Here is a 24,620-nt window from a genome sequence, read left to right as displayed (position 1 = left end):
TGGGCACCTGTGCCAGGGCCTGCCCACCCTGCCAGGGAACAATTCCCAGTTCCCAATATCCCATCCATCCCTGCCCTCTGGCAGTGGGAGCCATTCCCTGTGTCCTGTCCCTCCATGCCTTGTCCCCAGTCCCTCTCCAGCTCTCCTGGAGCCCCTTCAGGCCCTGCAAGGGGCTCTGAGCTCTCCACACAACCCCTTCTGTGTCCATGGGGGAGGTTCTCTATTCCCAACTTTGTCGCCTCCTCTGGATTTGCTCCCACAGTTCCATGTCCTCATTATGTTTGGGGCACCAGAACTGTGTGTTTTCCCCTGCTTTCATGAGTTAGCAGGAGAAAAAGCTCCTTTATTCTTACTAATGCTTAATCACAGTTTACACAGAGCACATCTTGCCTCCCATGGTCCCACAGCCTTTTGCAAATCTTAATTAAGGAAAAGATTAAAAGTAGGTGCACAGCTCAGTTCTGATGACTATCCTGCATCAGGGGAATGCTGCTCTCCTTGAGGACACCAGAGCCTGGGGCTGACAAGGAAACTTCTCCTGATAAAATTTTCCTAACAAAAAACCATTTTCCTCAGGAGTGGAGAACTGTGTTGGTGAATCAGAGCTCCCTGAACAAGGAATAACCTCGGACATTCCCCCTTTGTCAAGGGGTTCACTTACTCTACCAGTTCTGGATTCAAGGGGAAACATCTTCCAGATTCTTCCCAGCCTGGGTCCAGTAGGGTTCCAGCAGCATCCCTGGGCAGTTTCTGCACTGCCTGGAGCAGGATGGGTGGATTTCACCTACAGAGGAGTGGCCAAGATGAGGGAGGTGATTCCCCCCTCTACTCTGCCCTTGTGGGACCCCACTTGGGGTTCTGTGTCCAGGTCTGGGGTCCTCAACATCAGGAGGACCTGGAGCTGCTGGAACCAGTCTAGAGGGGACCATGGAGCTGCTCCAGGGCTGGAGCCAGGCTGGGAGAGCTGGGGATGCTCCAGGGAGAGCTCAGAGCCCCTGGCAGGGCCTGAAGGAACTTCTGAAAAGGAGGGAGAGGGACTTTATATATGGGCAGTGTGACAGAACAAGGGGCAATGATTTCAAACTGAGAGAGAGCAGGGTTAGATGGGATATTGGGAATTGGGAATTGTTCCCTGGGAGGGTGGGCAGGCCCTGGCACAGGGTGCCCAGAGCAGCTGGGGCTGCCCCTGGATCCCTGGCAGTGCCCAAGGCCAGGCTGGACAGGGCTGGGAGCACCTGGGACAGTGGGAGGTGTCCCTGCCATGGCAGGGGTTGGAATGGGATTATCCCTTCCCACCCAGACCAATCCATAATTGTATGGCTTCACTGCTGTTACCTGTGCACAGCCTGACAGAGCATCCACAAACACCCCATGGAGGATTTCCAGTCACTGCTGCAGCATAATCTGGGCTTTTGTCTCCTATTTTCAATTTGATGGACTTGGAGTAGGCACAGAAGACACCAAACCAAGAAACAATTGGCCAGAAAGCAGCACATGAGTGAAGCTGTGAGAAGGCTGAGGGCTGCACTGAGAGGATCTTCCTCACCCTCAGCTTCTCTGTTTCCAACCTGCAATAGCACAGCCAGGTCCTCAGCAAGCAGAGCAGCACAGGGAGGGGCTGACAGCCCTTGGGGACAAGGGACAGGTTGCAGGGGTGGCTTTTGGCACCATTGACTTCTGCTGAGTGTCCCATGGCACAGCACAAAGCACTCGGCCTCCCCTCAGTGAGGACATCCAGAGCCCCTCAGATCTGCCAGACCCAAGCATCAAACCCTGAGCTGGGGTCTCAGACACAACAAATCCAACTCTGCAGCAGGACTGTCACAGTCCAAGCACCTGATCCCAATTCATGGGGATCCAGAATGAAACTAAACAGCTTCAATCTGCCCCCAAAATCAATGCCCCCATAGTAAGCTCAGGGTTTTGCATGTGGTACGAGAGGCAGGTTGGGAGAAGATGATCTCATGCACCACATATTGATTAATCAATTGCAGCCAGGATGCTAATGGGCTTTTCTTACAACACTTGGCACCAGGAGGAAGGAGCAGAAATGCTGAATGAGAAGGGGAGAAACTGGTGGTGTGGTGAAGCTTTAGGGTGAGGGGAGAAATCTTCTTGAGATGGCTTTAAGTGGTCAGAGACTGGGAATAAATGGAGGAACTGAGCAAGGAAGGGAATAAATCACATTTATTGGCTCCAAACACAGCAGAATTGTACCTGGCAATTCACTGTGGCTGAGGATAATCCTTTCCTGTTGCTACAAAAACCCTCCCAGGAAGGACTGAAAGGGCCCAGCAGGGCTCTGGAGTCTGTGATGAAGAAAACTGAGCACAGCATCATCCCTCCAGCCAGAGAAATGGGCTGAGGGCATCAGTAGTGCCCAGCTTAGGGATTTTTCCACATAAACTACACCCTCAAATGAGAGCCTTGCACTGCCTGGAAGCCAGCAGAGGCTGGGGGAAATCATCCTGCTCTTTGTAAAATTGGGAAGAGCAAAACTGAACAGCCAAGAGGTTGTGCCAGTCATGGTCCTGCCTGGCAGGAGGCAGGAATTCAGCCTGGCCCATCTTCTCTGCAGCCCACAGAGTCATGCCAGGGGTGAAGGTGAGTGATAGGGCTTTGTGAAACTGCACTGGACTAAACAAAACCAGTCCTGGAGCTCAGTGTTACAAGTTTGATCATGCAGTCAGGAGAGGAAACCTCCAGGTACAAAACATGAAGGAGTTTCTGCTTTTGCCACCCAATTTTGTACAATTTGGAATTTCTGTGGGGCATTGTGAGAACCTGCTCCTACTCACCCAGCAGAGCACAGGAGCACCTTGGGGTGACACCAGCTCCTGCACTGCCACCACCCAGGTTTCAGTTTTCTGACTGAAACCATCTTGAGAAATTTCTGACTGAAACCACCCTGAAGAGTTCTGGATTGGAGCCATCCTGAGAAGTTCCTGATTGAAACCATCCTGAGAAGTTCCTGTCTGGTGCTGCTGCATCCTCCTGCTCCTACTCATCCCATAGCTGAGCATCTCTGCACCCTCAAAGCACCACAGACGCAACCAGAAACAGTCCCTCAGGAAAACAGGAACAATCCTCCTCAAAAGCAGGGGTTCAGGAGGTGAAAACCACACAAATTAAATCACTTTTTTCTTCCCAGAACCATCTCTTCCCACCCAACCTCCCCAGCCCCAGCAGAGCACTCACATTGTAGAGGATGTCAGTCCAGCCCTCCATGGTGATGCACTGGAAGACAGTGAGCACGGCGAAGAGGATGTTGTCAAAGTTGGTGATGCCATAGTTGGGGCCCTGCCAGTACTCCCTGCACGTGGTCCCGCTCTCACACTGCCTGGCAGGAGGCTCCTCTCCACAGGGAAAATCCCCCACCTCCTCACCTGCAGAGAGGGAAGAGAAGTTACTGACTGGAACTACCCTGAGGAGTTCCTGCTTGTTGGAACCATGCTGAGAAGTTCCTGCTTGTTGGAACCATCCTGAGAAGTTCCTACTTGGAACCATCCTAAAGAGTTCCTGCTTGCTGGAACCAACCTGAGAAGTTCCTGATTGAAACCAACCTGAGAAGTTCCTGCTTGTTGGAACCATCCTGAGAAGTGCCTGCTTTGAACCATTCTAAAAAGTTCCTCCTTGGAACCATCCTAAAAAGTTCCTGCTTGTTGGAACCATCCTGAAAAGTTCCTGATTGGAACCATTCTAAAAAGTTCCTGATTGGAACTGTCCTGAAAAGTTCCTCCTTGGAACCATCCTAAAAAGTTCCTGTTTGTTGGAACCATCCTGAAGAGTTCCTGACTGAAACCATACTGAAAAGTTCCTGCTTGGAACCATCCTGAGAAATTCCTGACTGAAACCATCCTTAGAAGTTCCTGTCTGGTGCTGCTGCATCCTCCTGGCACCAGTGCAAGGATTAAATTCACATTTTGGGTTTCTTTGTGCTGCTATGAATATGGAAAAGTCGTCGTACCCCTGTGATCATTTCCACACTGCTGGGCTGTGGGAGATGGGTCAGTGGGGGTGGAGCAGAGCCATCCCTGCAGTGCCAAAATTCATATTTTGCCATCTCCCCTGGTGGAACTCTTTAGGTTGGAAAAGACCTCTAAGATCACCAAGTGCAACCATTAACCCAGCAGCATTAACCCGTGTCCCCAAGGGCCACATCCACACATTTTTGGACACTTCCAGGGATGGGGACTCCACCCTTGGGAGCCCCTTCCAATGTCTGACCACCCCTTCAGTGAGGAAATTCCCCCTGATCTCCAGTTTAAACCTCTCCTGGAGAACTTGAGGCCATTTCCTCTCGTTCTGCCACTTGTTACCTGGCAGAAGAGGCTTCCAAACTGCAAATAATTTCTGGCTTGTGACAGCCCAGTACATATGAGAGGCCTGGAAACTATGTAAGAGCAGCATGAAAAACACACACACACACCAAAAAAAACCCCAAAAACACCACAAAATAAAGCAACACCACAAAAATTAAAACCAACAGCGTGGTAAAAGTGGGGCTTTGGGAACAACATACACTTCAAACACCCTCAAAGTGCTAAATAGTTGCTCTGTAGCATTAAAGCAAAAGGGCACCTTCTGCACTAATGCCAATTTGGGGGTGTGCACTGCCCCAGAATTGCCCTGGTACAGATGTTTGAGCACAGCTGCATGAGGAGCCCCCGGTGTCACCCCAAGGCAGCACTGAAGGACTCCAGCTCCTCCAGAAGCTCCACATTTCTGCTCCAAACAGAGGGAAAGGATCCATGTGGGATGGTGCTTCTCTGCTGAGTTTCACTGCAGACCCAGAGGAGGCCAAGGTGGACAAATCTGCCAGGGAAGGAGCACCAGGAATGGCCAGGACCATCCCAGCACCTTCCAGGCTCAGCTGGGAAGTGCTGCAGGCTGGAAAACTCCAGTGCTGGCTTTTCAGAGCAAGCAAATGTCACAGTCATCTTCTGGAAAAAGTCCTTTACTCAGGAGTCTTCTTCTGGGAAGCTGAGAAGCCTCAGAGAAAAAGGAAAACAATTCTGATCTCATTTGCTTCTCCTGTGTTTTGCTGCTTTGGAATTATTTGGAATTTGGCTGGAGATTGGCTGTTCAGAATTTGTGTTTCGAGATTGTTTACCCAACAGGTGATTGTTTCATTATTTCATGTGAATTGTTTTGACTTATTAGCCAATCAAGGTCAAGCTGTGTTGAGACTCTGGAAAAAGTAATGAGTTTTCATTATTATCTTTTTAGCCTTCTGTAAGTAACCTTTCTGTATTCTTTAGTATAGTTTAGTATAGTATTCTTTAATATAATATAGTATTATAAAGTAATAAATTAGCCTTCTAAGAACATGGAGTCAGATGCATCATCCCTTCCTTCATCTGGGAACCCCACAAATACAATAAGCAAATATCCCAAGCAATATCCCTGTTCAGAGAGCTGGGATTGGGGAAGCATTAAAGGGTTTTTAAAGGGACATGTTATGGTAACGAGCAGCAAACAGCACAAAATCCAATTTCACCGGGGGAAAAAGCAGGAGCAGCACTAACAAAAATTAGGAATAATCATTCCACAGAGCAAAGCCTGCAGGAGGAAAGCAAAATTGTCACAGTGGAGCAGGACAGAAGTGCGTGTAGATATATATAAATATATATGTGACACTTTCCTGTTGACTCAACACCTCAGAGCAGGGCAAACCTCCAGCTCCCAGATGGGTCACCACAGGCTCTCACAAGGGCTTGGTGAGAGGAGAAAATGCCAAAGCTGGCTCCTGCTGACCGTTTGTGAGTGTGCATTAAAAGAGGCTCCAGTTTCATGTCAGTTTGGCCTTTTGCTGCCAGGGAATTCTCTGAAAATGCAGTGCACATCTACCACAAAGGGCTGGGTGGGGGATTTGTTCCTTTTTAAAACAGTGACCAGAACTGGCCCTTACTCCTCATGGCTGCAGAAGACAGAGTAAGGGGGAAATTCAAGGAAAAATGGGAAATAAATATGGTGCCCTTCTCTACCTTTGGGGCATTTAGGCTGGGTCAGGTGCTTAAAAATAATCCTGTGTCAGCAGAGCAGGACAGCAGGGAGGGTGCAGGGAGAGGGAAACAAGACTGGAGCAAAACTGCCACTGAGTTTTATCCATTTTTATTACAATAATGCCATGTTTCCAGCCAGAACAGTCAGGCTGAAGGGAAAAGGCCTTGAATAACCCTTTGGCCATATTTTGGTGCCCAGCACCCCTTTGTCCTGCAGTTCATCACTGGCCTCCCCAGGCTATTGGCTCAGCAGAGCAACACTCGCTGTTGACACCTCTGCTTGGTTCCCCTCATGATGCACAGTTGGTCCCTCTGGCTCATGATTCCAGGAAAAATCTCAGGGGTTTGCTCACTTTGGGGATTTGGAACAGAAAGAAGCACGAGCAGCTTCCCCTCCTCCATTTTCCACCCCCTACCAGAGGCAGCTCTTTAATGAGTTCACATTTCCACCCTCAGGCCGGTTTGGAGCCCGTGGTCTCTGCCCAGGCTCCTTAATGCACCTCTGTGAGATGAGGAGCACTTAGGTTTGCAAAAGCTTTGTGGGTTGTTCTGCTGCTCTGCTCCCAGGGGATGCAGTGCCAGGAAACCTCACCCCCCTCTCCTTTCCAGAAACACCATTTCCTGCCTGGCAGCTGGAAGGGATGCTCAGAACTCACCCAAAGCCAGCTCAGCACCCCCAGAGCCCCTTCCTCTCCCTACAGAGGGGCTTTAGTATAGTTTAGTATGGTATTCTTTAACAGAATATAGTATTATAAAGTAGTAAATTAGCCTTGTGAGAACATGGTGTCAGATTCATCATTCCTTCCTTTGTCTGGGAACCCCACAAATACAGTAAGCAAATATCCCAAGCAATGTCCCTGTTTAGAGAGCTGGGATTGGGAAAGCATTAAAGGGTTTTTAAAGGGACATGTTGTTGTTGCCACAGTGCAAGAGGTTTTACAGAGAGGAGTTTGATGAGAGGATCCATGTTTAACTCTGGAAGAATTTTCTACCAAGGTCATTGACACAGAAACCAAGAAAGAAAGAAGGAGAAATAAGAGAAACCTGCAACTGCCTGTTCCAATGAGCACTTTGTTTGTCTTTCCTGACCAATGAGTAAAGTGTAAACTGATGAGTTTTGTAAGAATGTATAAAAAGCATCCATGCTATAATAAAAACAGTTTGAAGCCTTCTGAAAATGGAATGCATTGCTTTGTATTGTGATCATCTCAACTCAACAAACCACAGCTCACAGTGAGCCAGCAGAGCTGAAATGCAGCACGGGCAGCAGAGCTCCAGCCATGCTCCCGATTCCATCTGGAATGCACCCAGGCAGCAAGAGGAGCTTGCACATAACATTAGCCATGACAAAAACCTCTCCTGGGTCCCCAAACCTGGCCCAGACTCTCTTGGTCAGTGCTGATGGCAGAGATGAGCGTGCAGGGAGCACACACAGCTCTGGGGGGATGTTGGCCTTTTGCACTGCTCTGGGGAGGGCAGAAAATCCTCCCTCATGAAAATCCTCCCTCATCAGGTGTCAGCCATGAGGGAGAGCCTCGGGCTCTGCCTGCAGCTGCCTCCTGCTCACAAGGGATGCACAAACATCCCCTGCCTTGTTTGCAGATTAACAGACCCAAAAATGCTCCTGGCAAACCCCAACCTGCTCAGGATTCATCCTCCCCTACACCTCTGCTGCTGCCTCCACACCCATCCTGTCACTGCTGTCCCTGTCCCCACTGCCACACTACCCACAAAGGGACTTCTCCCTCCTACAAATCCAGCCCAAAACCTCCTTTCCTCCAGGAACTGCCAGGATTTTCTCACAAGTCACAACTCCTTCGCAACCTGCTTTATGTTATTCCAGCATTCCACAGGAACATGAGCAAGAATTCCCTTTGCAAATCTCTGTGTACACTGAGTGTATTAAAGTGCTCCCATCAGAAAGCACCATGAGGGATGCCCAGAGATTTGGCAGGGTTCTTTTATTACCATTGGATTGCAGGGAAATAAATCAATATTAAGACCTATTAGTGATAATGACTGAAAATACAAGGCTGTGTTTTAAAGAAAGTCGATTGCACCTTAAAATGCAATGGTTTGGAGACAAGAACAACATTTTAATGTGTGTTATCAGATAATAAACATCTATTAACACCACTATAAAGGAATGAGGTGGAACAAGATGATCTTTAAGGTCCCTCCCAGCCCAAAGCAGTCCATGATTCCATGATTTGACACAGCTGTTCCCAGCTAAGAATCTCTGGGATCAACCTTCTCCACCTCCATCTTCTGGGCCCTATCACTCACTCCCAGGCAGACACATCATTTACTCTTCAGTGCCCAATTTCCCTTCCCTGAAGGTCATTTTTATCCTTTCTCCATCAAAGGACTCCTTGCCTTCCATCTATTGCCCTTTTATTTTTTGGTTGCTCCCAGACTTTTCAATCTTTTACTATTCCACACCATGTTTCCCCAGAAAGCTCCCCAGGAAACTCAATGTGCATGAAGCAAAACCCAAGGAAAATTAGACAGACACCATTAATTAATAAGAAACAACAGGGATTTGGTTCTGTGCTTCTGCTATGAGAAAATTCTTTTGGGACAGGAGGCCCTAAGGACTTTCATCTCACTCCTGGGCAGACTGGGAGCAGCACAGTGGCATCAGACAGAGGAGAATCTGTGCCAGTCTGTGTAGGGTGGGCACAAAATTCTGTGTAATTCTCAGAATATGTGGGTAAAGAGGGAGAGAGTGCAGGGGATGAGGCAAAAGGAAAAGCAGCACAGAAGCAGGAGGGGAAGGTCCAAAGGGCAGAGCTCACCTGTCTCGTTGGAAAAGCAGGTTTTGTGGAACTTGCCCATGTAAAACTCCAGCCCGATGATGGCAAACATCACAATGGCGAAGAACAGGAGCAGCCCAATCTGCAGCAAGGGCACCATGGCCTTCATGATGGACTTGAGGACAACCTGCAGGCCTGTGGGGACACAAAAACACCTCAGGGAGGGAAGCAAAATGGGGCCTTGGGAGTGGAGAGAAGGTGGGAGAGAGGGGCTGTCCAGCTGTGGATTGGCAATACCAAGCAATGCTGCTCTATGAAACAATTTCCTGCCATGAGAGCAGGAGAGACAGCTGGGGGCTCTCCTTTTGTGGTGTCTTTTCTTCAGGTGACAGATCCACTGGTTTGTTAGACTTCAGAGGAACTCACAGGGTTGTTCCTGAAGCTGCTGGAGTCCTGAGACTCAGCCTGGAGCTGAGCCAGGTCCTTGGGGCAGTTGTGGTGCAGCTTTGAACTCCACCTTGGGGCCAAGCAAGGCAGTCTGGTGTATAGCAGGGGGACAAAAAATTATTCCCTCTTCTCCACATGCTGGACATGTCAGCTTTGGACAGCTGGAAGTGTCCAGACATGGAAGCTTCCAGACAAGCTGGAAGTGTCAGCTTTATCCCACCAAATTCACACCATGGCTGGACTCAGTGGTAATTAAGAAATCGGTGCTGAATTGTTATTACTGTTATTATCTGACTGCACTGAAATGGAAGTGAGACCAGAGCAGGAGATTAAACCTCAGCTAATACAATTATTTAGCTGCACCAGGGTCTCCTGAAGATATTTGCCAAAATAAATTCCAATTTGTGTCTATAGACACGAGGCTGAAGCATTTCCCTGGAAGGAGATTATGGTGGTGCTTGGAGAGATCAGGCAGGGTCTGGACTGCAGTGGAAACCTGTCCTGAGGAGCTCAGAGTGAGGCCAAAGAGAGAATGTCCAGCACCTGATCTTGTCACTGAGTTTGGAAGTGAAGGAGGGAAGCAAAGCCCCGTGGGTGGATGTGATCCCTGTGCCAGGCACTGGGGGCTGCTCAGGAGCTCCTCTCCCCCCACAGCCCACAAGGGACACTGCAGTCCCTGTCACACCCTGCTCTGCAGAAACAAACCCAGGGCTGCCCATCCACAGCTTTGTCACCAGCCCTGACACTCGCTTCAATTAAAGGCAGGGAGATAAGGAGAGCAGGCTGGAGATGGAGGTGGCTGATAATATCCTGCTAAAACTAAAACTATACTAAAGAATACAGAAAGGATACAGACAGAAGGCTTAACAACAATGATAATGAAAAACTCAGGGCTGACTCCTCAGAGTCTGACACAGCTGGCTGTGATTGGTCATTAATTAAAAACAATTCACATGGAACCAATCAAACATTCACCTGTTGGTAAACAATGTCCGAGCCACATTCCAAAGCAGCAAACACAGGAGCAGCAATCAGATAATTATTGTTTTCATTCACACAAAAACCTGCACACAAAACCCTGCAGCTGCCCTGGTGGCCTGTCCTGAGGGCTGGGGGCTGAAGGATCATCCTTGTCTTGCCACCTTGGAGAACACCAGTGAGATGGAGATGGGCACAGACATTTTAAAAAGCAGCAAGGTCTCTTTGACAGGAAAAACATCGAGGGAATAAAAGGGAAGAATATTCTGTGTTTGTGGGTGGTTGCACATCAAGGTTATGCATTTATTACAGGGAAAAAAAAAACCCTATAAAATACTCAGGTTTCACCACATCACTAAAAACCTGAGAGCAATTATTGTGGGGAGGTGTTGTGCTGGTCCAGGACACATCCCCAGGTGGAACATGTGTCCCACAGCAGGACAGGGACAACTCTGAGGGGCCACCTCACTTCTGTGACAACCTCAGGCTGTCATTGCCACACCTTGCACAGGCAAAAGGTCCAGGGAAAAACATCCAGCACCATCTCCTTGTTGGAGATCCTGCTAAAAAATGCCACCTTTCCAAGAATCTGTCCTGGCTGGGAATTCAGATTGAAGCCCTGCACATGAATGGAAGCTGATTTCAGGAATTGTTGGTGCTGTCTTGCCCTCAGGTGAATCCAGCATCCCACAGTGTTGTAGCTCCTTCCAGCAGCTCCTGCTGGCAGGTACAAACCTCTCTATTCCACATCCAGGAATGAAAGAGCTTCTGGAAGTGATCCCTGCTGGGGGCAGAAAAGCTCTGGCTGTGACAGAAAAAGGCAGAAAGCCACGGTGTGGGCACTGGGATGGTTTCAGGGCATGATGCAGCTCCTCACTCAGCGTTCAGACCCTTCAGGTTCACACTTTAAATGCACAAATTGAGTAGGCAAGGCCAGATCCCACCTGCTCTTTCCCTTTATTTTCTCCCTGTCACTGTCATATTTTCTGGAAAAATCCCTTTGCCAGGATTTCTTCTCCTGGGAAGCTGAGAAGCCTCAGAGAAAAAGGAAAACAATATTATCTCATTTGCTTCTCCTGTGTTTTGCTGCTTTGGAATGTGGTTGGAGATTGTTTCTCCAACATGTGAATTGTTTTAACTTAATGACCAATCACAGTCAGGCAGTGTCAGGACTCTCGAAGGAGTCACAGGTTTTTCATTAGAATCTTGTTAAGCCTTCTGCCTGTATCCTTTCTCTATTCTTTAGTATAGTTTTAGTATAGCATTCTTTTATATAATATAGTAACATAAAATAATAAATTATCCTTCTAAGAACATGGAGTCAGATTCTCAATTCCTCCTCCATCCAGGGGACCCCAAAAATACCACAAATGGTGACCACATCTCCCCCTTACTAAAAGGGTCAAATCCCCAGCACAGGATGCTCAGCTGATCAAAACCATCAGAAGATCCAAGCTGAAAAGCCTGAAAGCTGCAAAATTCAGCTCTCAGGTCTGCTCTCCCAGAGAATTCCTTCACCCCCAAAGGCAAAAGGATCCTTGGACAAATCCCTGCCCCTCTCCTGCAGCTTTGGGAGCACAGAGCTGAAATCAGCACAAAATGGAATGAGAGACAACCAGACCCTGCTGAGGGCAGGAGGCACAGACCCCAAAGATGCAGGGGGAGAAAATATTGCTGAGAAAAGCAGTAACACCCAAATTCTACAGAGCCCCTGGGCTGGGACACAAGGAGGGCAGGACACTCACTTGGGATTCCTGACACGAGTTTCAGGGGCCGCAGCACCCGCACGGCTCGCAGGGTCCGCAGGTCAAAATCAGTCCCAGCAGTGGCCAGAATCCTGCAGGGAAACAGGAAAAACAATCCAGATTAAATGCAAATTCCTCTTTCCAAAGCATGGCTAAGTTTGGTGTAAAACCAGCAAATATTGGAGCTGCTTTAAAAAACAATTCCAGATTAAATGCAAATTCCTCTTTCCAAAGCATGGCTAAGTTTGGTGTAAAACCAGCAAATATTGGAGCTGTTCTAAGAAACAATTCCAGATTAAATGCAAATTCCTCTTTCCAAACTATGGTTAGGAATGGTGTAGAACCAGCAAATATTGGAGCTGCTTTAAAAAAAAGAAATCCAGATTAAATGCAAATTCCTCTTTCCAAAGCATGGCTAAGTTTGGTGTAAAACCAGCAAATATTGGAGCTGCTTTAAAAAACCATTCCAGATTAAATGCAAATTCCTCTTTCCAAAGTATGGCTAGGAGTGGTGTAGAACCACCAAATATTGGAGCTGCTTTAAAAAAAATAAATCCAGATTACATGCAAATTCCTCTTTCCAAAGCATGGCTAAGTGTGATGTTGGGGGATTCACATTTTTTCTGAACCTGAGAGAAGTAGTGAGAGAGGCAATTGAGATAAGAATTGTTTTGATCATTCTTTTCTCTGCTTCTCTCAGGTTCAGAGAATATGAATCCCACAGGTGTAAAACCAGCAAATATTGGAGCTGCTTTAAACAAAAAATCCAGATTAAATGCAAATTCCTCTTTCCAAAGCATGGCTAAGTTTGGTGTAAAATCAGCAAATATTGGAGCTGCTTTAAAAAAAAAATTAGATTAAATTCAAGTTCCTCTTTCCAATGCATGGCTGAGTGTGGTGCAGAACCAGCAAGTATTGGAGCTGCTTTAAACAAGAAATCCAGATTAAATGCAAATTCCTCTTTCCAAAGCACAGCCAAGTGTGGTGTAAAACCAGCAAATATTGGAGCTGCTTTAAAAAACAAATACAGATTAAGTGCAAATTCCTCTTTCCAAAGCATGGCTAAGAGTGGTGGCAAATATTGGAGCTGCTTTAAACTCTGTGATCACATTGTGGATTGTGTTCACTGGAAGGAATTAATTCCCACAAACTCCAGGGCTGCTGTAGGAAAATCCCCAATCTCTGCCTGTTTATGAGGCCACTGGACATCATCAGGCACTAAAGAGCTGCACCCTGTGCCCCAGGAAAGCACAAAGAGGAGACAGAAAGAGGGAGCTGGATCCCTCAGTTATGCTGGAAATTACCTTCCAGAACTTCCTGTGATAAATCCACAAATCTCTCAGTTTGATGTCTGGTGTTTCCCAACACCTGAAGCAGTTTCTGCTCAGAGTTTCTTCTCTGTGTGCAAAATAATTTTTGCTCACAGGAGAACATGCAGAGAGCAGGGTGTGGGTCTGACACACCATGAAATCCAGCCCCCAAAGCAGAAGGGGTCTTACAAATGTGCTGCTCTGCACAGAAAATGAAATGGATTCCCTGGTTTAGGGCACAGCAAGGAGAGGAATATTGTCCCAGTGTCCACAAGTGACAATGATGAGAAGTCACAAGGCCAGCTCTGCCCCACAGCACAGCCACCTTCACCAATTCCTGCAGCACTTCTGGGACGTTCCAGCAAAAAACCTCCCCTATTTGGGCCTGTGCTCATCCAAAGGTGGGGTTTCATGATCCTGGGGGGCTTTCCAGCCTAAACAATTCTGATTGTAACACAAGCCAAGGCCAAACCCTCCCACCAGCCTCCATCCTCTGCACCACTGCCAGTGACCGTGAGAATCTGGCCCTTTTCCCTCACTTCCCTGATAACAGGAGCCTCTTCCCTCCATTTCCTGATAACAGGAGCCCTTTTTTCCCATTTTCTTGACACCAGGAACTCTTTTCTTCCCATTTTCTTGCTAACAAGAGCCCCCTTTCCTCAGTTTCCTGATAACAGGAGCCTTTTTTCCTCAGTTTCTTGACACCCCAAGCCCTTTTTCCTCAGTGTTATTATAACAGGAGCCCTTTCTCCTCAATTTCCCAATAGCAGGAGCCCTTTTTCCTCAGTTTCCTGATAACAGGAGCCCTTTTTTTCTGAGTTTCCTGATAACAAGAGCCCCTTTTCCTGAGTTTCTTGATATCAGGAACCCTTTTCCCTCAGTTTCTTCATAACAGGAGCCCTTTTCCTTCAGTTTCTTGCTAACAAGAGGCCTTTATCCTCACTTTCCTGATAACAGGAGCCCTTTTCCTTCAGTTTCTTGCTATCAGGAGCCCTTTTTCCTGAGTTTCCTGATAACAAGATCCCCTTTTCCTTCAGTTTCTTGCTATCAGGAGCCCTTTTCCCTCAGTTTCCTGATAACAGGAGCCCTTTTTCCTCAGTTTCTTGCTATCAGGAGCCATTTTCCCTCAGTCTCCTGATAACAGGAGCCCTTTTTCTGCAGTTTCTTGACAGCAGGCTGCAGAGCATTCAGCAGCAATCGGCCACCATGAACCAGCCCAAGGAAAAGCAGAGTTTTCTGAGGCAGCTGCACAATTGCACTCAGAGCTGAGCAGGATGTGGCCATGGCAGTGCAGGGAGCACTCCCAGAATAAATCCCTGTCCTTACCTCAGGGACTGCCTGAGCCTGGCCCAGGGAAGAGCAGGCTCAGCATTGCTGGGCGGAAAGGGCCAGACTCCAGCAGCAGGAGGTGCTGGAGATCAGGAAAAAAACCTGCTGGGATCTTGGATGGCAGGAGGCAGAAGCCAGCCAGGACCTGAGGAGCTGAGTATTTATTCTATAGGACACCTGTTCCCACATTTTCACGACCTTAAAATTCCCATGACATCAGCTCCACAGATGCAGTTGGAGCACGAGCAACAGGAGACAATTTAAACCAAGAACCAGCACATGCAGAGCCTTTAATCCAATCTTCTGCACCCAGGCCAGTGATTTCATCCTCTGCTCCCTTCCTCCATCCTCACAGCTTAATTGCTCACTTATGGACCTGTGCAGTGTGGGAAGAACCAAGAGAGGAAATAATCCTGAATCTCCACCCTGGAGGAGGCTCCCAACAGCACAGTCAGTGTGAGCTGAGCCAGGATGGATAGATTCTGGGAATAAGAAATGTAGAGGATGGATAGATTCTGGGAATAAGAAATGTATAGGATGGATAGATTCTGGGAATAAGAAATGTTTAGGATGGATAGTTTCTGGGAGCCCCCAACACGGGAATAATGTGCTCTGACTCCATGATTTAGAATGTTGAACAATTGCTTTATTAAGCTATATTATATTACACTAATGCTACACTATGACTATACTAAAGAGATACTAAAGAAAAACCCCGTGACTGTCTGAGAGAGCCAGGACACAGCTTTGATCCAATTGGCCAAGGAATCAAAGCAACCTTCACCAGTGCCCAATTAACAAATCACTTTGGGTAAACAATCTCCATAACACATTCCACATGTGCCAAACAACAGGAGCAGCAAGTAGAGATAAGAATTGTTTTCTCTTCTTTTCTGAGCTTCTCACTGCCTTCCCCAGGAAAATCCTGGGACAGAGAATTGTATTTGCAGGGAATGCTCCAACAAAGGCAGGAATGATGAATCTGACTCCATGTTCTCAGAAAGCTAATTTATTACTTTATTATACTATATGATATTAAAGAATATTATACTATACTAAAGAAAAAAAGGATTCTTATTGAATGCTAAAAAGAGAATAATGAAAACTCCTGACTCTCTCCAGAGTCCTGACACAGCTTGGCCCTGATTGGCCAAAGAGTGAAAACAACTCCCAGCAGAATGCAATGGAACAATCACCTGTGGGTGAACAATCTCCAAACACATTCCACACGAGCAGGTGAATGAGGCAGAGGCTGGCAAAGCCCAGGCTGGGCATCCAGCACTGAACTGCATCCTGCAGCCCCCTGGCATCCCATGCCCACCCCCAGCCAGGCTGTGCCAGCACTGGAACCAGGGCACAGGGGGCCCTGAGGCTTTCAAAAAGTGTTGAGGTGTCAGAATCCCTGGCAGGAGCCCTCAGGATGCCAGGAAGGACCCGGGGGCAGCAGCTGGAGCACAACAAAGCAGCTCAGGAGGGGAACTGTGCCAGCGTGGGGATGGTGCCTTTGCCCCTACAGAACCAAAGCTCATTTACAGGATTCCTAAAGTGCCTGGGAACACATCTCAGTGAGGAGGAGACTTTAATTAACATCATCTGGGGCATTTGCCAAAGTGCCACCTTTGTTTTACTTTATCCCTCTGAAAGCTCATAACAGCCACTGCAAGTTAGGTCAGGAGGAGTGGGAAATCATCCTTTAAAAGAAGAGGAATGGAGAGATCAAAGGAGCCAGCTGACAGGCACATCCCAAACTCCTGCTGGAGAATCCCTGGCTGCACAGCCAGCAGCTGAGAACAAAGCAGAGGTGGTGGGGACCCAGTGCCAGAAGAGGAAATCGGTTGGGGAAAGCAAAAACAAGATTCAAAAATCAGATTTTAGGTGATAAATGGCTCGATCTGCTGCCATTTCTGTGGCTCAGTGGGTTGCACAGAAACACAAAGATTGGATATGTTTGGGATGCTGCCTTGGATTGCACTTCCAAGGGTTTAAGTGCAACAAAATCAATTCCTATGTGAAAGTTGTCTTTTTTGTGACGGCCAAACACCAAACCTTTCTTATTTTTGTGCTGCTGAGGAGGAGCTGGGCACCCACCCTGCCATCCCTGGGGGCTCAGGACCGTGGAACTCACTCCCCAGTTTCACCATCACTTGGTTAAATGCTGCTTTTCTCTCTCTCTCCTCCAGTAAGGAGCCCTGACTGACAGCTCTTCCCAGAGACAGCCCAGCTGTGGGATAAATGCTTGATAACTTTTATTCCAGCAACGCCTGGAATAAATTATGAAAGCAGCTTGTTCCTCTGGGTATAAAAGAAAGCAAAGAATGAAGGGAAAGTTCCTTCCCTGAACGTTCTGATACCATAAATAATTAGCAATCCCTTCCTGTAAGGGGCTGGGAGCTCAGGATTGATTTGTTCTGGTTCAGCAAGACCCTGGCTGCCATGAACATCCTCAGTGAAGCCCTGAGCAAGGAAAATACCTTAGAATTCCTTCAGGTTTAGCCCCAGTGCTCCAAATCCTGAGGTTGGAGTGGGGAAAAGCAAATGCTGTTCCTCAGGATCACCCCCACCTTGTCTGAGAGCCGTGAATGCCTCCCATGGGATCTCACCACTGGATAACACTGGTGCCACTGCTGAGCAGGAATCACTGCAATAACTTGTGGGTATTTAAATGTAACCTTGCTAAGTTTTATAAATTCTAGTCTTGGAAAGAACCCCAAAACCTCGGAGAGAGAAAAAACTCCAGGAAATTATCCCTATTCCCTAAACCTGACTTTGAGCTCCCTCATTCCCTATACCTGACTTGGAGCACCCCTATTCCCTAAACCTGACTTTAAGCACCCCTATTCCCTCAACCCCACTGAGCAGCCATGGTTAACAAGCTCCAGTGACCCCTGGGAATGGAATCCAGTGGGAAACCCAAAATAACTAACTTCATGAAGATTGGCTGAGTAGTTTAAGGTGTTTGCCCATCTGTGGGTCCCCTGCAGGCTGACTGTCACCTCTGTCCTTCCCAATGTCTCCTCCACTACCCAGAGGCTGGAGAAGGAATTGGGAACAGAAACACTGCACCATTCTGGCCCTGAATTCCAGCAGACAGGCAGCACCTGGAGGTGCCACAAATTCTGGCCCTTTGTGCCACCAGGGCACCCCAGCCCCGTTTCCCTCAAGGCTCCCAGTGGATCACAAAGGTTTGGGGAGGATGAAGCCCATGGCCAAGGGAGAAACCCCCAGGTGCACCCAGGGAGGGCTGCAGGAGGCGCAGGGAGGGTCCTGGGGGTCTGTCTGCTCAGAGCCCCTCAGCTGCTCATGCCTCAGGTCTTGGCTTTTCTATTTTTCACATTCTGTGCTGCTTTAGTGTGTGGGTCTGAGCTTCACATCAGGGGATGCTGAGCTCTGTGCACAGAGCAGGGAGACAAAACAATTCCTGCTCCAGCTGGGCACCAAGGACAAATGATCCAAATCTCAGCCCAGGAGCACAAACACCGTGGGCTGGAGAGAGAAAAACAAGCAGGGTGGGACTGCAGGGGCTAAAGCTGGAATGGGACAATGAACTGCAAGATGCAAATGGAGCAGAACTGATCCAAGGGAGAGACCCCGTGCCCGGCCGTGCATTTTGGGACCATTTTGGTTCATCTTGGGTGCAGCCCAGGCTGGGCTCTTGTGCTGCCCGAGGTGGATCCATGGAGGCTTTTAATAAATCCCTGTTTTCTTGAGAATCTGAGCTACCTTCTTTCTCTCCAGTTGCACATTTCCAGTCCTTGCAGTTTCAGAGGAAATTTTAATAGGTAATTTCTCCCACAGGCTCAAAGCCAGAAGGCAAAGTACCCCAATGCTTTATCCAACTTATTTCCCTGCTTTATTCTTTAGCTCTGTCCAGCCTCTGTTCTAGGGCAGCCTCTCAAGGCACCACTGCAGGGCACAGCAGCAGCAGCCATTGTCACCCTTGTGCCACCCGCACGCAGCCTGGGGACCCTGCTCGGTGTCACTGTGGGATGTGGCCTGGCAGATCGCCCCAGCCAGGACCTGAGGGCAGCATGGGCACCCAGCCAAGGTGTGCCCGTGGCCATGCCCAGGGATGTGGCTGTGACAGGTGCCAGGCCTGCTGTGGCAGCGCTGGCAGTGCCACAGCCCGAGCGGGGACACGCAGTGTCAGAGCGGTTGGAAAGGTGCCCTTTTGCACTAAGTTTGATTTCACAGCTGTGAGCTTCATCTTGACTACCAAAGGCACAGAGGGGAGCCCAGGCCTGGGCTGATAAGTCAATGGGAGGTGCTAATTGCAGCGTTTAATTTATGGCAGTGCCAGGTTCAGCTGGTGGCTCTGTCACTCGGCGCTGGTGACTCCCCTCCAGCTGTCCTGTCCCTGCCACACAAAGGGCCCAGCTTGGCAGGTCTCTGCCTCTCCTTTGGATCACCAACAGCAGGCCTCAGCCTCCCAACACACCCTGCATATTGCATCTGATCCTGCTCCTGACCTCCACATGGACAGCACAAGGGACAGATCCCACCCTTTCCTCCCAGCGGGGCCCCTCAGGCTGATCCCCTGTCCTGGATTGCCAAGCAAATTGTACTCGATTCATCATCTGTATGGCACTTGTCTTCTGTTTAGTGGGCAGTTTTCCTTATCTCTTCCACAACCAATCCTCTCTCAGGCAAGACATCTGCTGATAACAGCTATTGAATGTCCCTGCATGGCTGATAAGAACTACAGCATCCCATGGGAGATGTGAGCCCAGAGGGAGGAGCCAAGCATTCCTACCCAGATATAATCTGGAGATTCTGGAACACCAGCACAGCTTCTGCACTTCTGTTCCCCAGAGGAACAGCAGCTGCCTCTTCTTGCCCTGGATCTTCAGACGCAGAGACTGCACCTTTCTCCAGGATCTCTGCTCCAGCAGAACCAGTCCTGACACTGCAGGAGGGCTGAGCCACAATTCCAATGGGACTGCCACCAACACCCTGACCCACAGGGTGTCAGGCTGGGTTCTGACTCTGGCAGTGTTGTTTTGGTTCACTGCATTGTTTATTTTATCTTTTTATTTTCTTCCCTAATAAAAAAACCTGTTATTCCTGCTCCCATGTTTTTGCCAGAGAGCCCCTTAATTTAAAATTTATAGCAATTTGGAGGGAGGGGGTTCACATTCTTTCCATCTCAGGGGAAGCTCCTGCCTTCCTTAGCAGACACCTGTCTTTCCAAACCAAGATATCCCCACGCTCACACAAACGTGTTTGTTCCCAAATGGATTCTATCCATCAAGGGATAAACCTCTCCTTAGCTCTAACATGAAGGGAACAGAGGGCAAAGTGAAATACACCCAGGAAATAACAATATTTGGCAGCAAAGGGCTTCAGAGGCACAAACAGCCTAACCAGGGAAGGAGATTCAGAGGGGAACCCATCAATCCATAAAATACCTCCAAAGGGTGTCAGAGGATGGTGGCAGACTCTGTTCAGTGACAGGATGAGGAGCAATGGCCATGAAGAAAACCACAACAAGTTCCACATCAACATGAGGAAGGAATTCTTTCCCTGGGGGTGGCAGAGCCCTGGAACAGCTGCCCAGGGATGAGGTGGAGTCTCCCTCTCTGGACACATCCCTGTGTCACCTGTTCCAGGTGACCCTGCCTTGGTAGGGCTTGGCCTGGATGATCTCCAGAGGTCCCTTCCAACCCCAGCTGTTCTGGGATTCTGTGATTCCCTGGGCTCACCCCAAACAGATGCATTTCTGAGCCAGCATTACATTCACCACCAGCCTCCAGCAGAGCCCAGATGTGAACACAAACTCCCTCCTCCTCCTCCTCCTCCTCCTCCGCATGGTAGAAATGCTCTCAAGTTTTGGGAGGAGACAGAGCAAAACAGGAGCAGAATCCTCTCCCCAGAGCACCTGAAACTCACTTTTGGGAGTGTAATTCCTGAGCCAAGCTCCAGGGAGAAGCCAGGGAGGGAGAGTGTCTGGAGCCAGCCCCTCCTCTGCTACAGCCAGGCAGGGAGGGCCACTCAAATCCACCAAAGGAGGATTTGCAGGGCTTGGATTGTGCCCAGGATGAAGGAAGATGTTCTGATGATGAGGCAGCTGCTCAAAGTCCTTGTTGCTGCTAAGCAGGAGAGACAGGGACATGCAGCACTGCAGAGTGGCAAAGGAGGCTCGTTTGCAATCAGCACTGACAGCTGGCAGGGAAATGCACACAGCCAAAACCATCCCAGGGAGCTCACGCTGGGAAAACAGAGTGCAGAGGAGTTAAAAGCACCCTGCACTTCACTGGGGATCAGAAAGTAGGTCACACCTTGAGCCTCACCCACTCACAGCACAGAGGAGGGGTGCTGCTGGCTGTCCTTGGGAATGGCCATCCCAGAATGTCATTGCAGAGGTCCCAAGGGCAGGAGTTGGGAGCAGAAAGCATTTCCCAGAGAGTTCTGGTGCCACCCACCCCATGGTCAAGACATGAAGGGTTTTGTCTCAGTAGCAGACAAGATTCTTCAAGGGGAATTTCAGGATCAGCAAAATGTTTCAAGTATTTTTACTTTAGGGGATGTAAATGAGAGAGCAACAGAACAACATTTGGGGATTGTTTCATTTGTCAAGTTCTAAAATGAAGCATTCCCAGCTTTAAATACATTTTCCTTTTTAGTGGAAGCAATTCTTGTCAAGCCTGCAAATAGTTTTGCCTTGATTTAATGCTGCCATTTTCCCAAAAAAATACAAACTCCTGAGCCCTGTGTGAGTGAAAAACGTCACCCAAACCAAACCCTGCCCTTCAGAGCTGTGCCAGGAATGCTGGAGGGGTAGGGCTGTGCTCTCCACGAGCTGCAAGCACAAAGCAAAGGGCACAGGCCAGCTGGTGGGTGGATGGGGGATGGATTTTCCTGCCAGGTGGGCTAACAGGGCAGCACAGACTGCAGGAGGAGAGAGCTCTGAGTCACCAGAACACATCCCAACCCTCCTTCCTCCAGGAGCACAGAGGAGAAGCTCCTTGCCAGGCTGCCCTGGGAGCTGTGACAAGGGCTGTGTTATTTGGAGGCACAGCCACCTCACCCTCTGCACCTGGCCAGCCCCCAGGAGGAGCTGCCTCTGAGCTGGCCAGGAAATTCAGCACTATCACATCCCATCAGTGCTGGAAAAGCAAAACAAAATGGGTGGGAAGAAGAGCTCAGCCTTCCCCCTGGTGCCAGGAGAGGGAGGGGAGCAGCAGCCAGGAGGGGAAGGAAAACACCTGGCAGTGCTGGGCACATCAGCCCAGGAGAGAAAGGAAACATCTGGCAGTGCTGGGCACATCAGCCAGAGAGGGGAAGGAAACACCTGGCAGTGCTGGGCACATCAGCCAGAGAGGGAATGGAAACACCTGGCAGTGCTGGGAACATCAGCCAGAGAGGGAATGGAAACACCTGACAGTGCTGAGCACATCAGCCAGAGAGGGAATGGAAACACCTGGCAGTGCTGGGAACATCAATCAGGAGGGGAAGGAAACATCTGGCAGTGCTGGGCACATGAGCCAGGAGAGAAAGGAAATACCTGGCAGTGCTGGGCACATCAGCCAGAGAGGGAATGGAAACATCTGGCAGTGCTGGGAACATCAGCCAGGAGGGGAAGGACACCTCGTGGTCCCTGACTCTTTCTGGGCCCTGCACCATCACAGCAAGCAGCCCTGTCTGGGTAATAATTAGCATAGACTCCATGTATTTCCCAGAAGGTGATTAATAATCTTTATGAAGGAACCCATTGCTCTTTTATAGACAGTTATGATACAGGTGGACAGGATGGTGTTTGATTGCTCCTTCAATCCAAACACCATCACCATTGGCCAATTAAGAAACCACCCTTTGATGAACAAATCTCCATAACACATTCCACATGTGCACAACAACAGGTGCAGCAGGTTAAGACAAGAATTGTTTCTCATTCTTCTCTTTGATCTTCTCACAGAAGGGCCTGGGAAAGTTGTGTTTCCCTCTGTGGCCAGAGAGCTGCTGCCACACTGCACTGAGGGGGTTTCCCCACCTTGCCACAGCTGAAGCAAGCACTGGACTCTGGAGGGCTGGGGGCTGTCCCAGTGCAGCTCCCCCCACCCCAGATACTGCTGGGGTGGGCAGATAATGAGAAAAGATCAACACTCGTGCAGAGTGAGAGCCAAAAACATCCATAAAAGGAATGGGAAAGCAGAGGGGGCCATGGAGGTGATTCCTGCTGCCACATTTGCACTGTTTGCTGCTCTCTCCCCAGCCTCAGGGCACAGCCAAATGGATCATCAGCATCCATCAGCAAAATGGATCATCAGGGCACACCTGTGCCCTTCATCAGTGAGAGCCCCAGACCCACCAGGACTCAGCCAAGGTGGAGAACTTCAGCAGGATGTCAAACATTCCTGGCCTTGCTTTCCTGCAATATCACAGAACATCAGCAAACCAGGGGTCCCTGGTGCCATCAGCACCCCAGCACCTCTGCTCCTGCCTGCACTCGGGGTGCTCAGCCTGCATGGGCCTGTGGGGACACATGGGACACCCAGGAGATGTGTGACATCCAAGGAGTGATGTGGGACAAACGAGGAATGACATGGGACATCCAGGAGGGACATGGGACCCCAAGGAGGGACATGGGACCCCAAGGAGGGACATGGGACATCCAGGACATCTGTGACGTCCAAGGAGGAACATGGGACAGACAAGGAATGAGATGAGACAGCCAGGGAGGAACATGGGACATCCAAGAAAGGACATGGGACATCCAGAGTGGGACACCAGAAGATGTGGGATACCCAAGAAATGCTGTAGGACACCCAAGGAGTGACATGGAACACCCGGGGGGGACATGGGACATCCAGAGAGGGATGTGGGACACCCAAAGCAGGACATGGGACACCCAGGAAATGTGTGACATCCAAGGAGGGATGTGGAATGCCCAAGGAGGGACATGGGACATCCAGGGAGTGCTGTGGGACAGACAAGGAGTGACAGGGGACATCCAGAGAGGGACATGGGAGATCCAAGGAAGGACATGGGACACCTAGGGGAGGGACATGGGACACACAGAGAAGGACATGGGACATGCAGAGAGTGCTGTGGGACACCCAGGAAGGGATGTGTGACATCGAGGGAGGGATGTGGGACATCCAAGGAATGCCTACAGATTTTCAAGTAAAATCAGTAGGACATCCAAGGAGTGACCTGGAACACCCAGGAAGGGATGAGGGACACCCAGGAAGGGATGAGAGACACCCAGGAAGGGATGTGTGACATCCAAGGAGGGATGTGGGACAGCCAGGGAGGAATGTGGAACGCCCAAGGAGGAACATGGGACACCTAAGGAGGGACATGGAACACCCAGGGATAACTCAAACCATGGATAGAAACCAACACCAGGCTCAGAGGGGCCGGGGCAGGAGCAGGGTTTGTTGCTGTCCCCCTGTGGATGCTGAGTGGCTCCAATTGCTCCCCAGGGGCTCTGAGGAACCACCCTGAGGGCATCACCAACACCTCCCTCCAGCTGCCCCTGGGCCTTCCCAGGACAGCCGGGAGCAAGGGAGGGGAGCTGCAGTGGGGTTCCACAAGAGAAGAGAGCTCTGCACCCATTCCTGGCAGGGTCCCCAAAGGAAACTCCTCTAACAGAGCAATTCCTGGAGAAAGCAAAGCCTGGGATGGCACCAGGCACCTCTCCACGTGTTTGCCCTGGGGAGGGAGCTGCTTCTGAGCCAGGACCCTTTGTCTCCACAGGGAGATGTCTCTGAGGAGCCTTCCCAATGAGTGCCCTGAGCAGGCACAGGTTTGATATTCCTCCAACACCTCCTGTCCCAACCTGCTGCCCCAAAGATCCCAAATCCCAGGATTTTTCCACCTGCCCCTCGCTCAGCCATCCTGGGGTGCCAGTGCTCACACAGGGAGGCAGCCCCTAAATCAACAAGGCTGGACTAAAACTCAAGAAATCCTTTAAAAAAAATAAATTAAACTCTCTCTTTGCTTTTGGAGGCAGCTAGGGTCAGGGTTTCAATCTTTCTCCACAAGCCACAAAAATACAGATTTTCAAGTAAAATCAGAAATTCTCCTCTTGCCACAAGGATTAAAATAAGG

At 49.4% G+C, this 24,620-nt stretch overlaps 1 protein-coding gene across 10 annotated transcripts in view; it reads right to left on the bottom strand.

The window, feature by feature from the left end:
- CACNA1B (calcium voltage-gated channel subunit alpha1 B) overlaps positions 1 to 24,620 on the bottom strand; it is a 337,207-nt gene that overhangs the window by 203,984 nt on the left and 108,603 nt on the right. For all 10 annotated transcript variants that reach the window (XM_077189241.1, XM_077189242.1, XM_077189243.1 and 7 more), the window contains exons 4-6: positions 11,932 to 12,023; positions 8,804 to 8,956; positions 3,199 to 3,386 (exon numbers count right to left, since the gene is read on the bottom strand). In XM_077189241.1, coding sequence (XP_077045356.1) covers positions 3,199 to 3,386; positions 8,804 to 8,956; positions 11,932 to 12,023 — 433 coding nt within the window. The remainder of the gene's footprint in view (positions 1 to 3,198; positions 3,387 to 8,803; positions 8,957 to 11,931; positions 12,024 to 24,620) is intronic.

This window comes from Agelaius phoeniceus, chromosome 21, assembly GCF_051311805.1.
Source record: "Agelaius phoeniceus isolate bAgePho1 chromosome 21, bAgePho1.hap1, whole genome shotgun sequence".
NCBI lineage: Eukaryota > Metazoa > Chordata > Aves > Passeriformes > Icteridae > Agelaius > Agelaius phoeniceus.
Note: the sequence above shows the minus strand (reverse complement) of the source record. Positions and strands in the feature narration are given on the sequence as shown.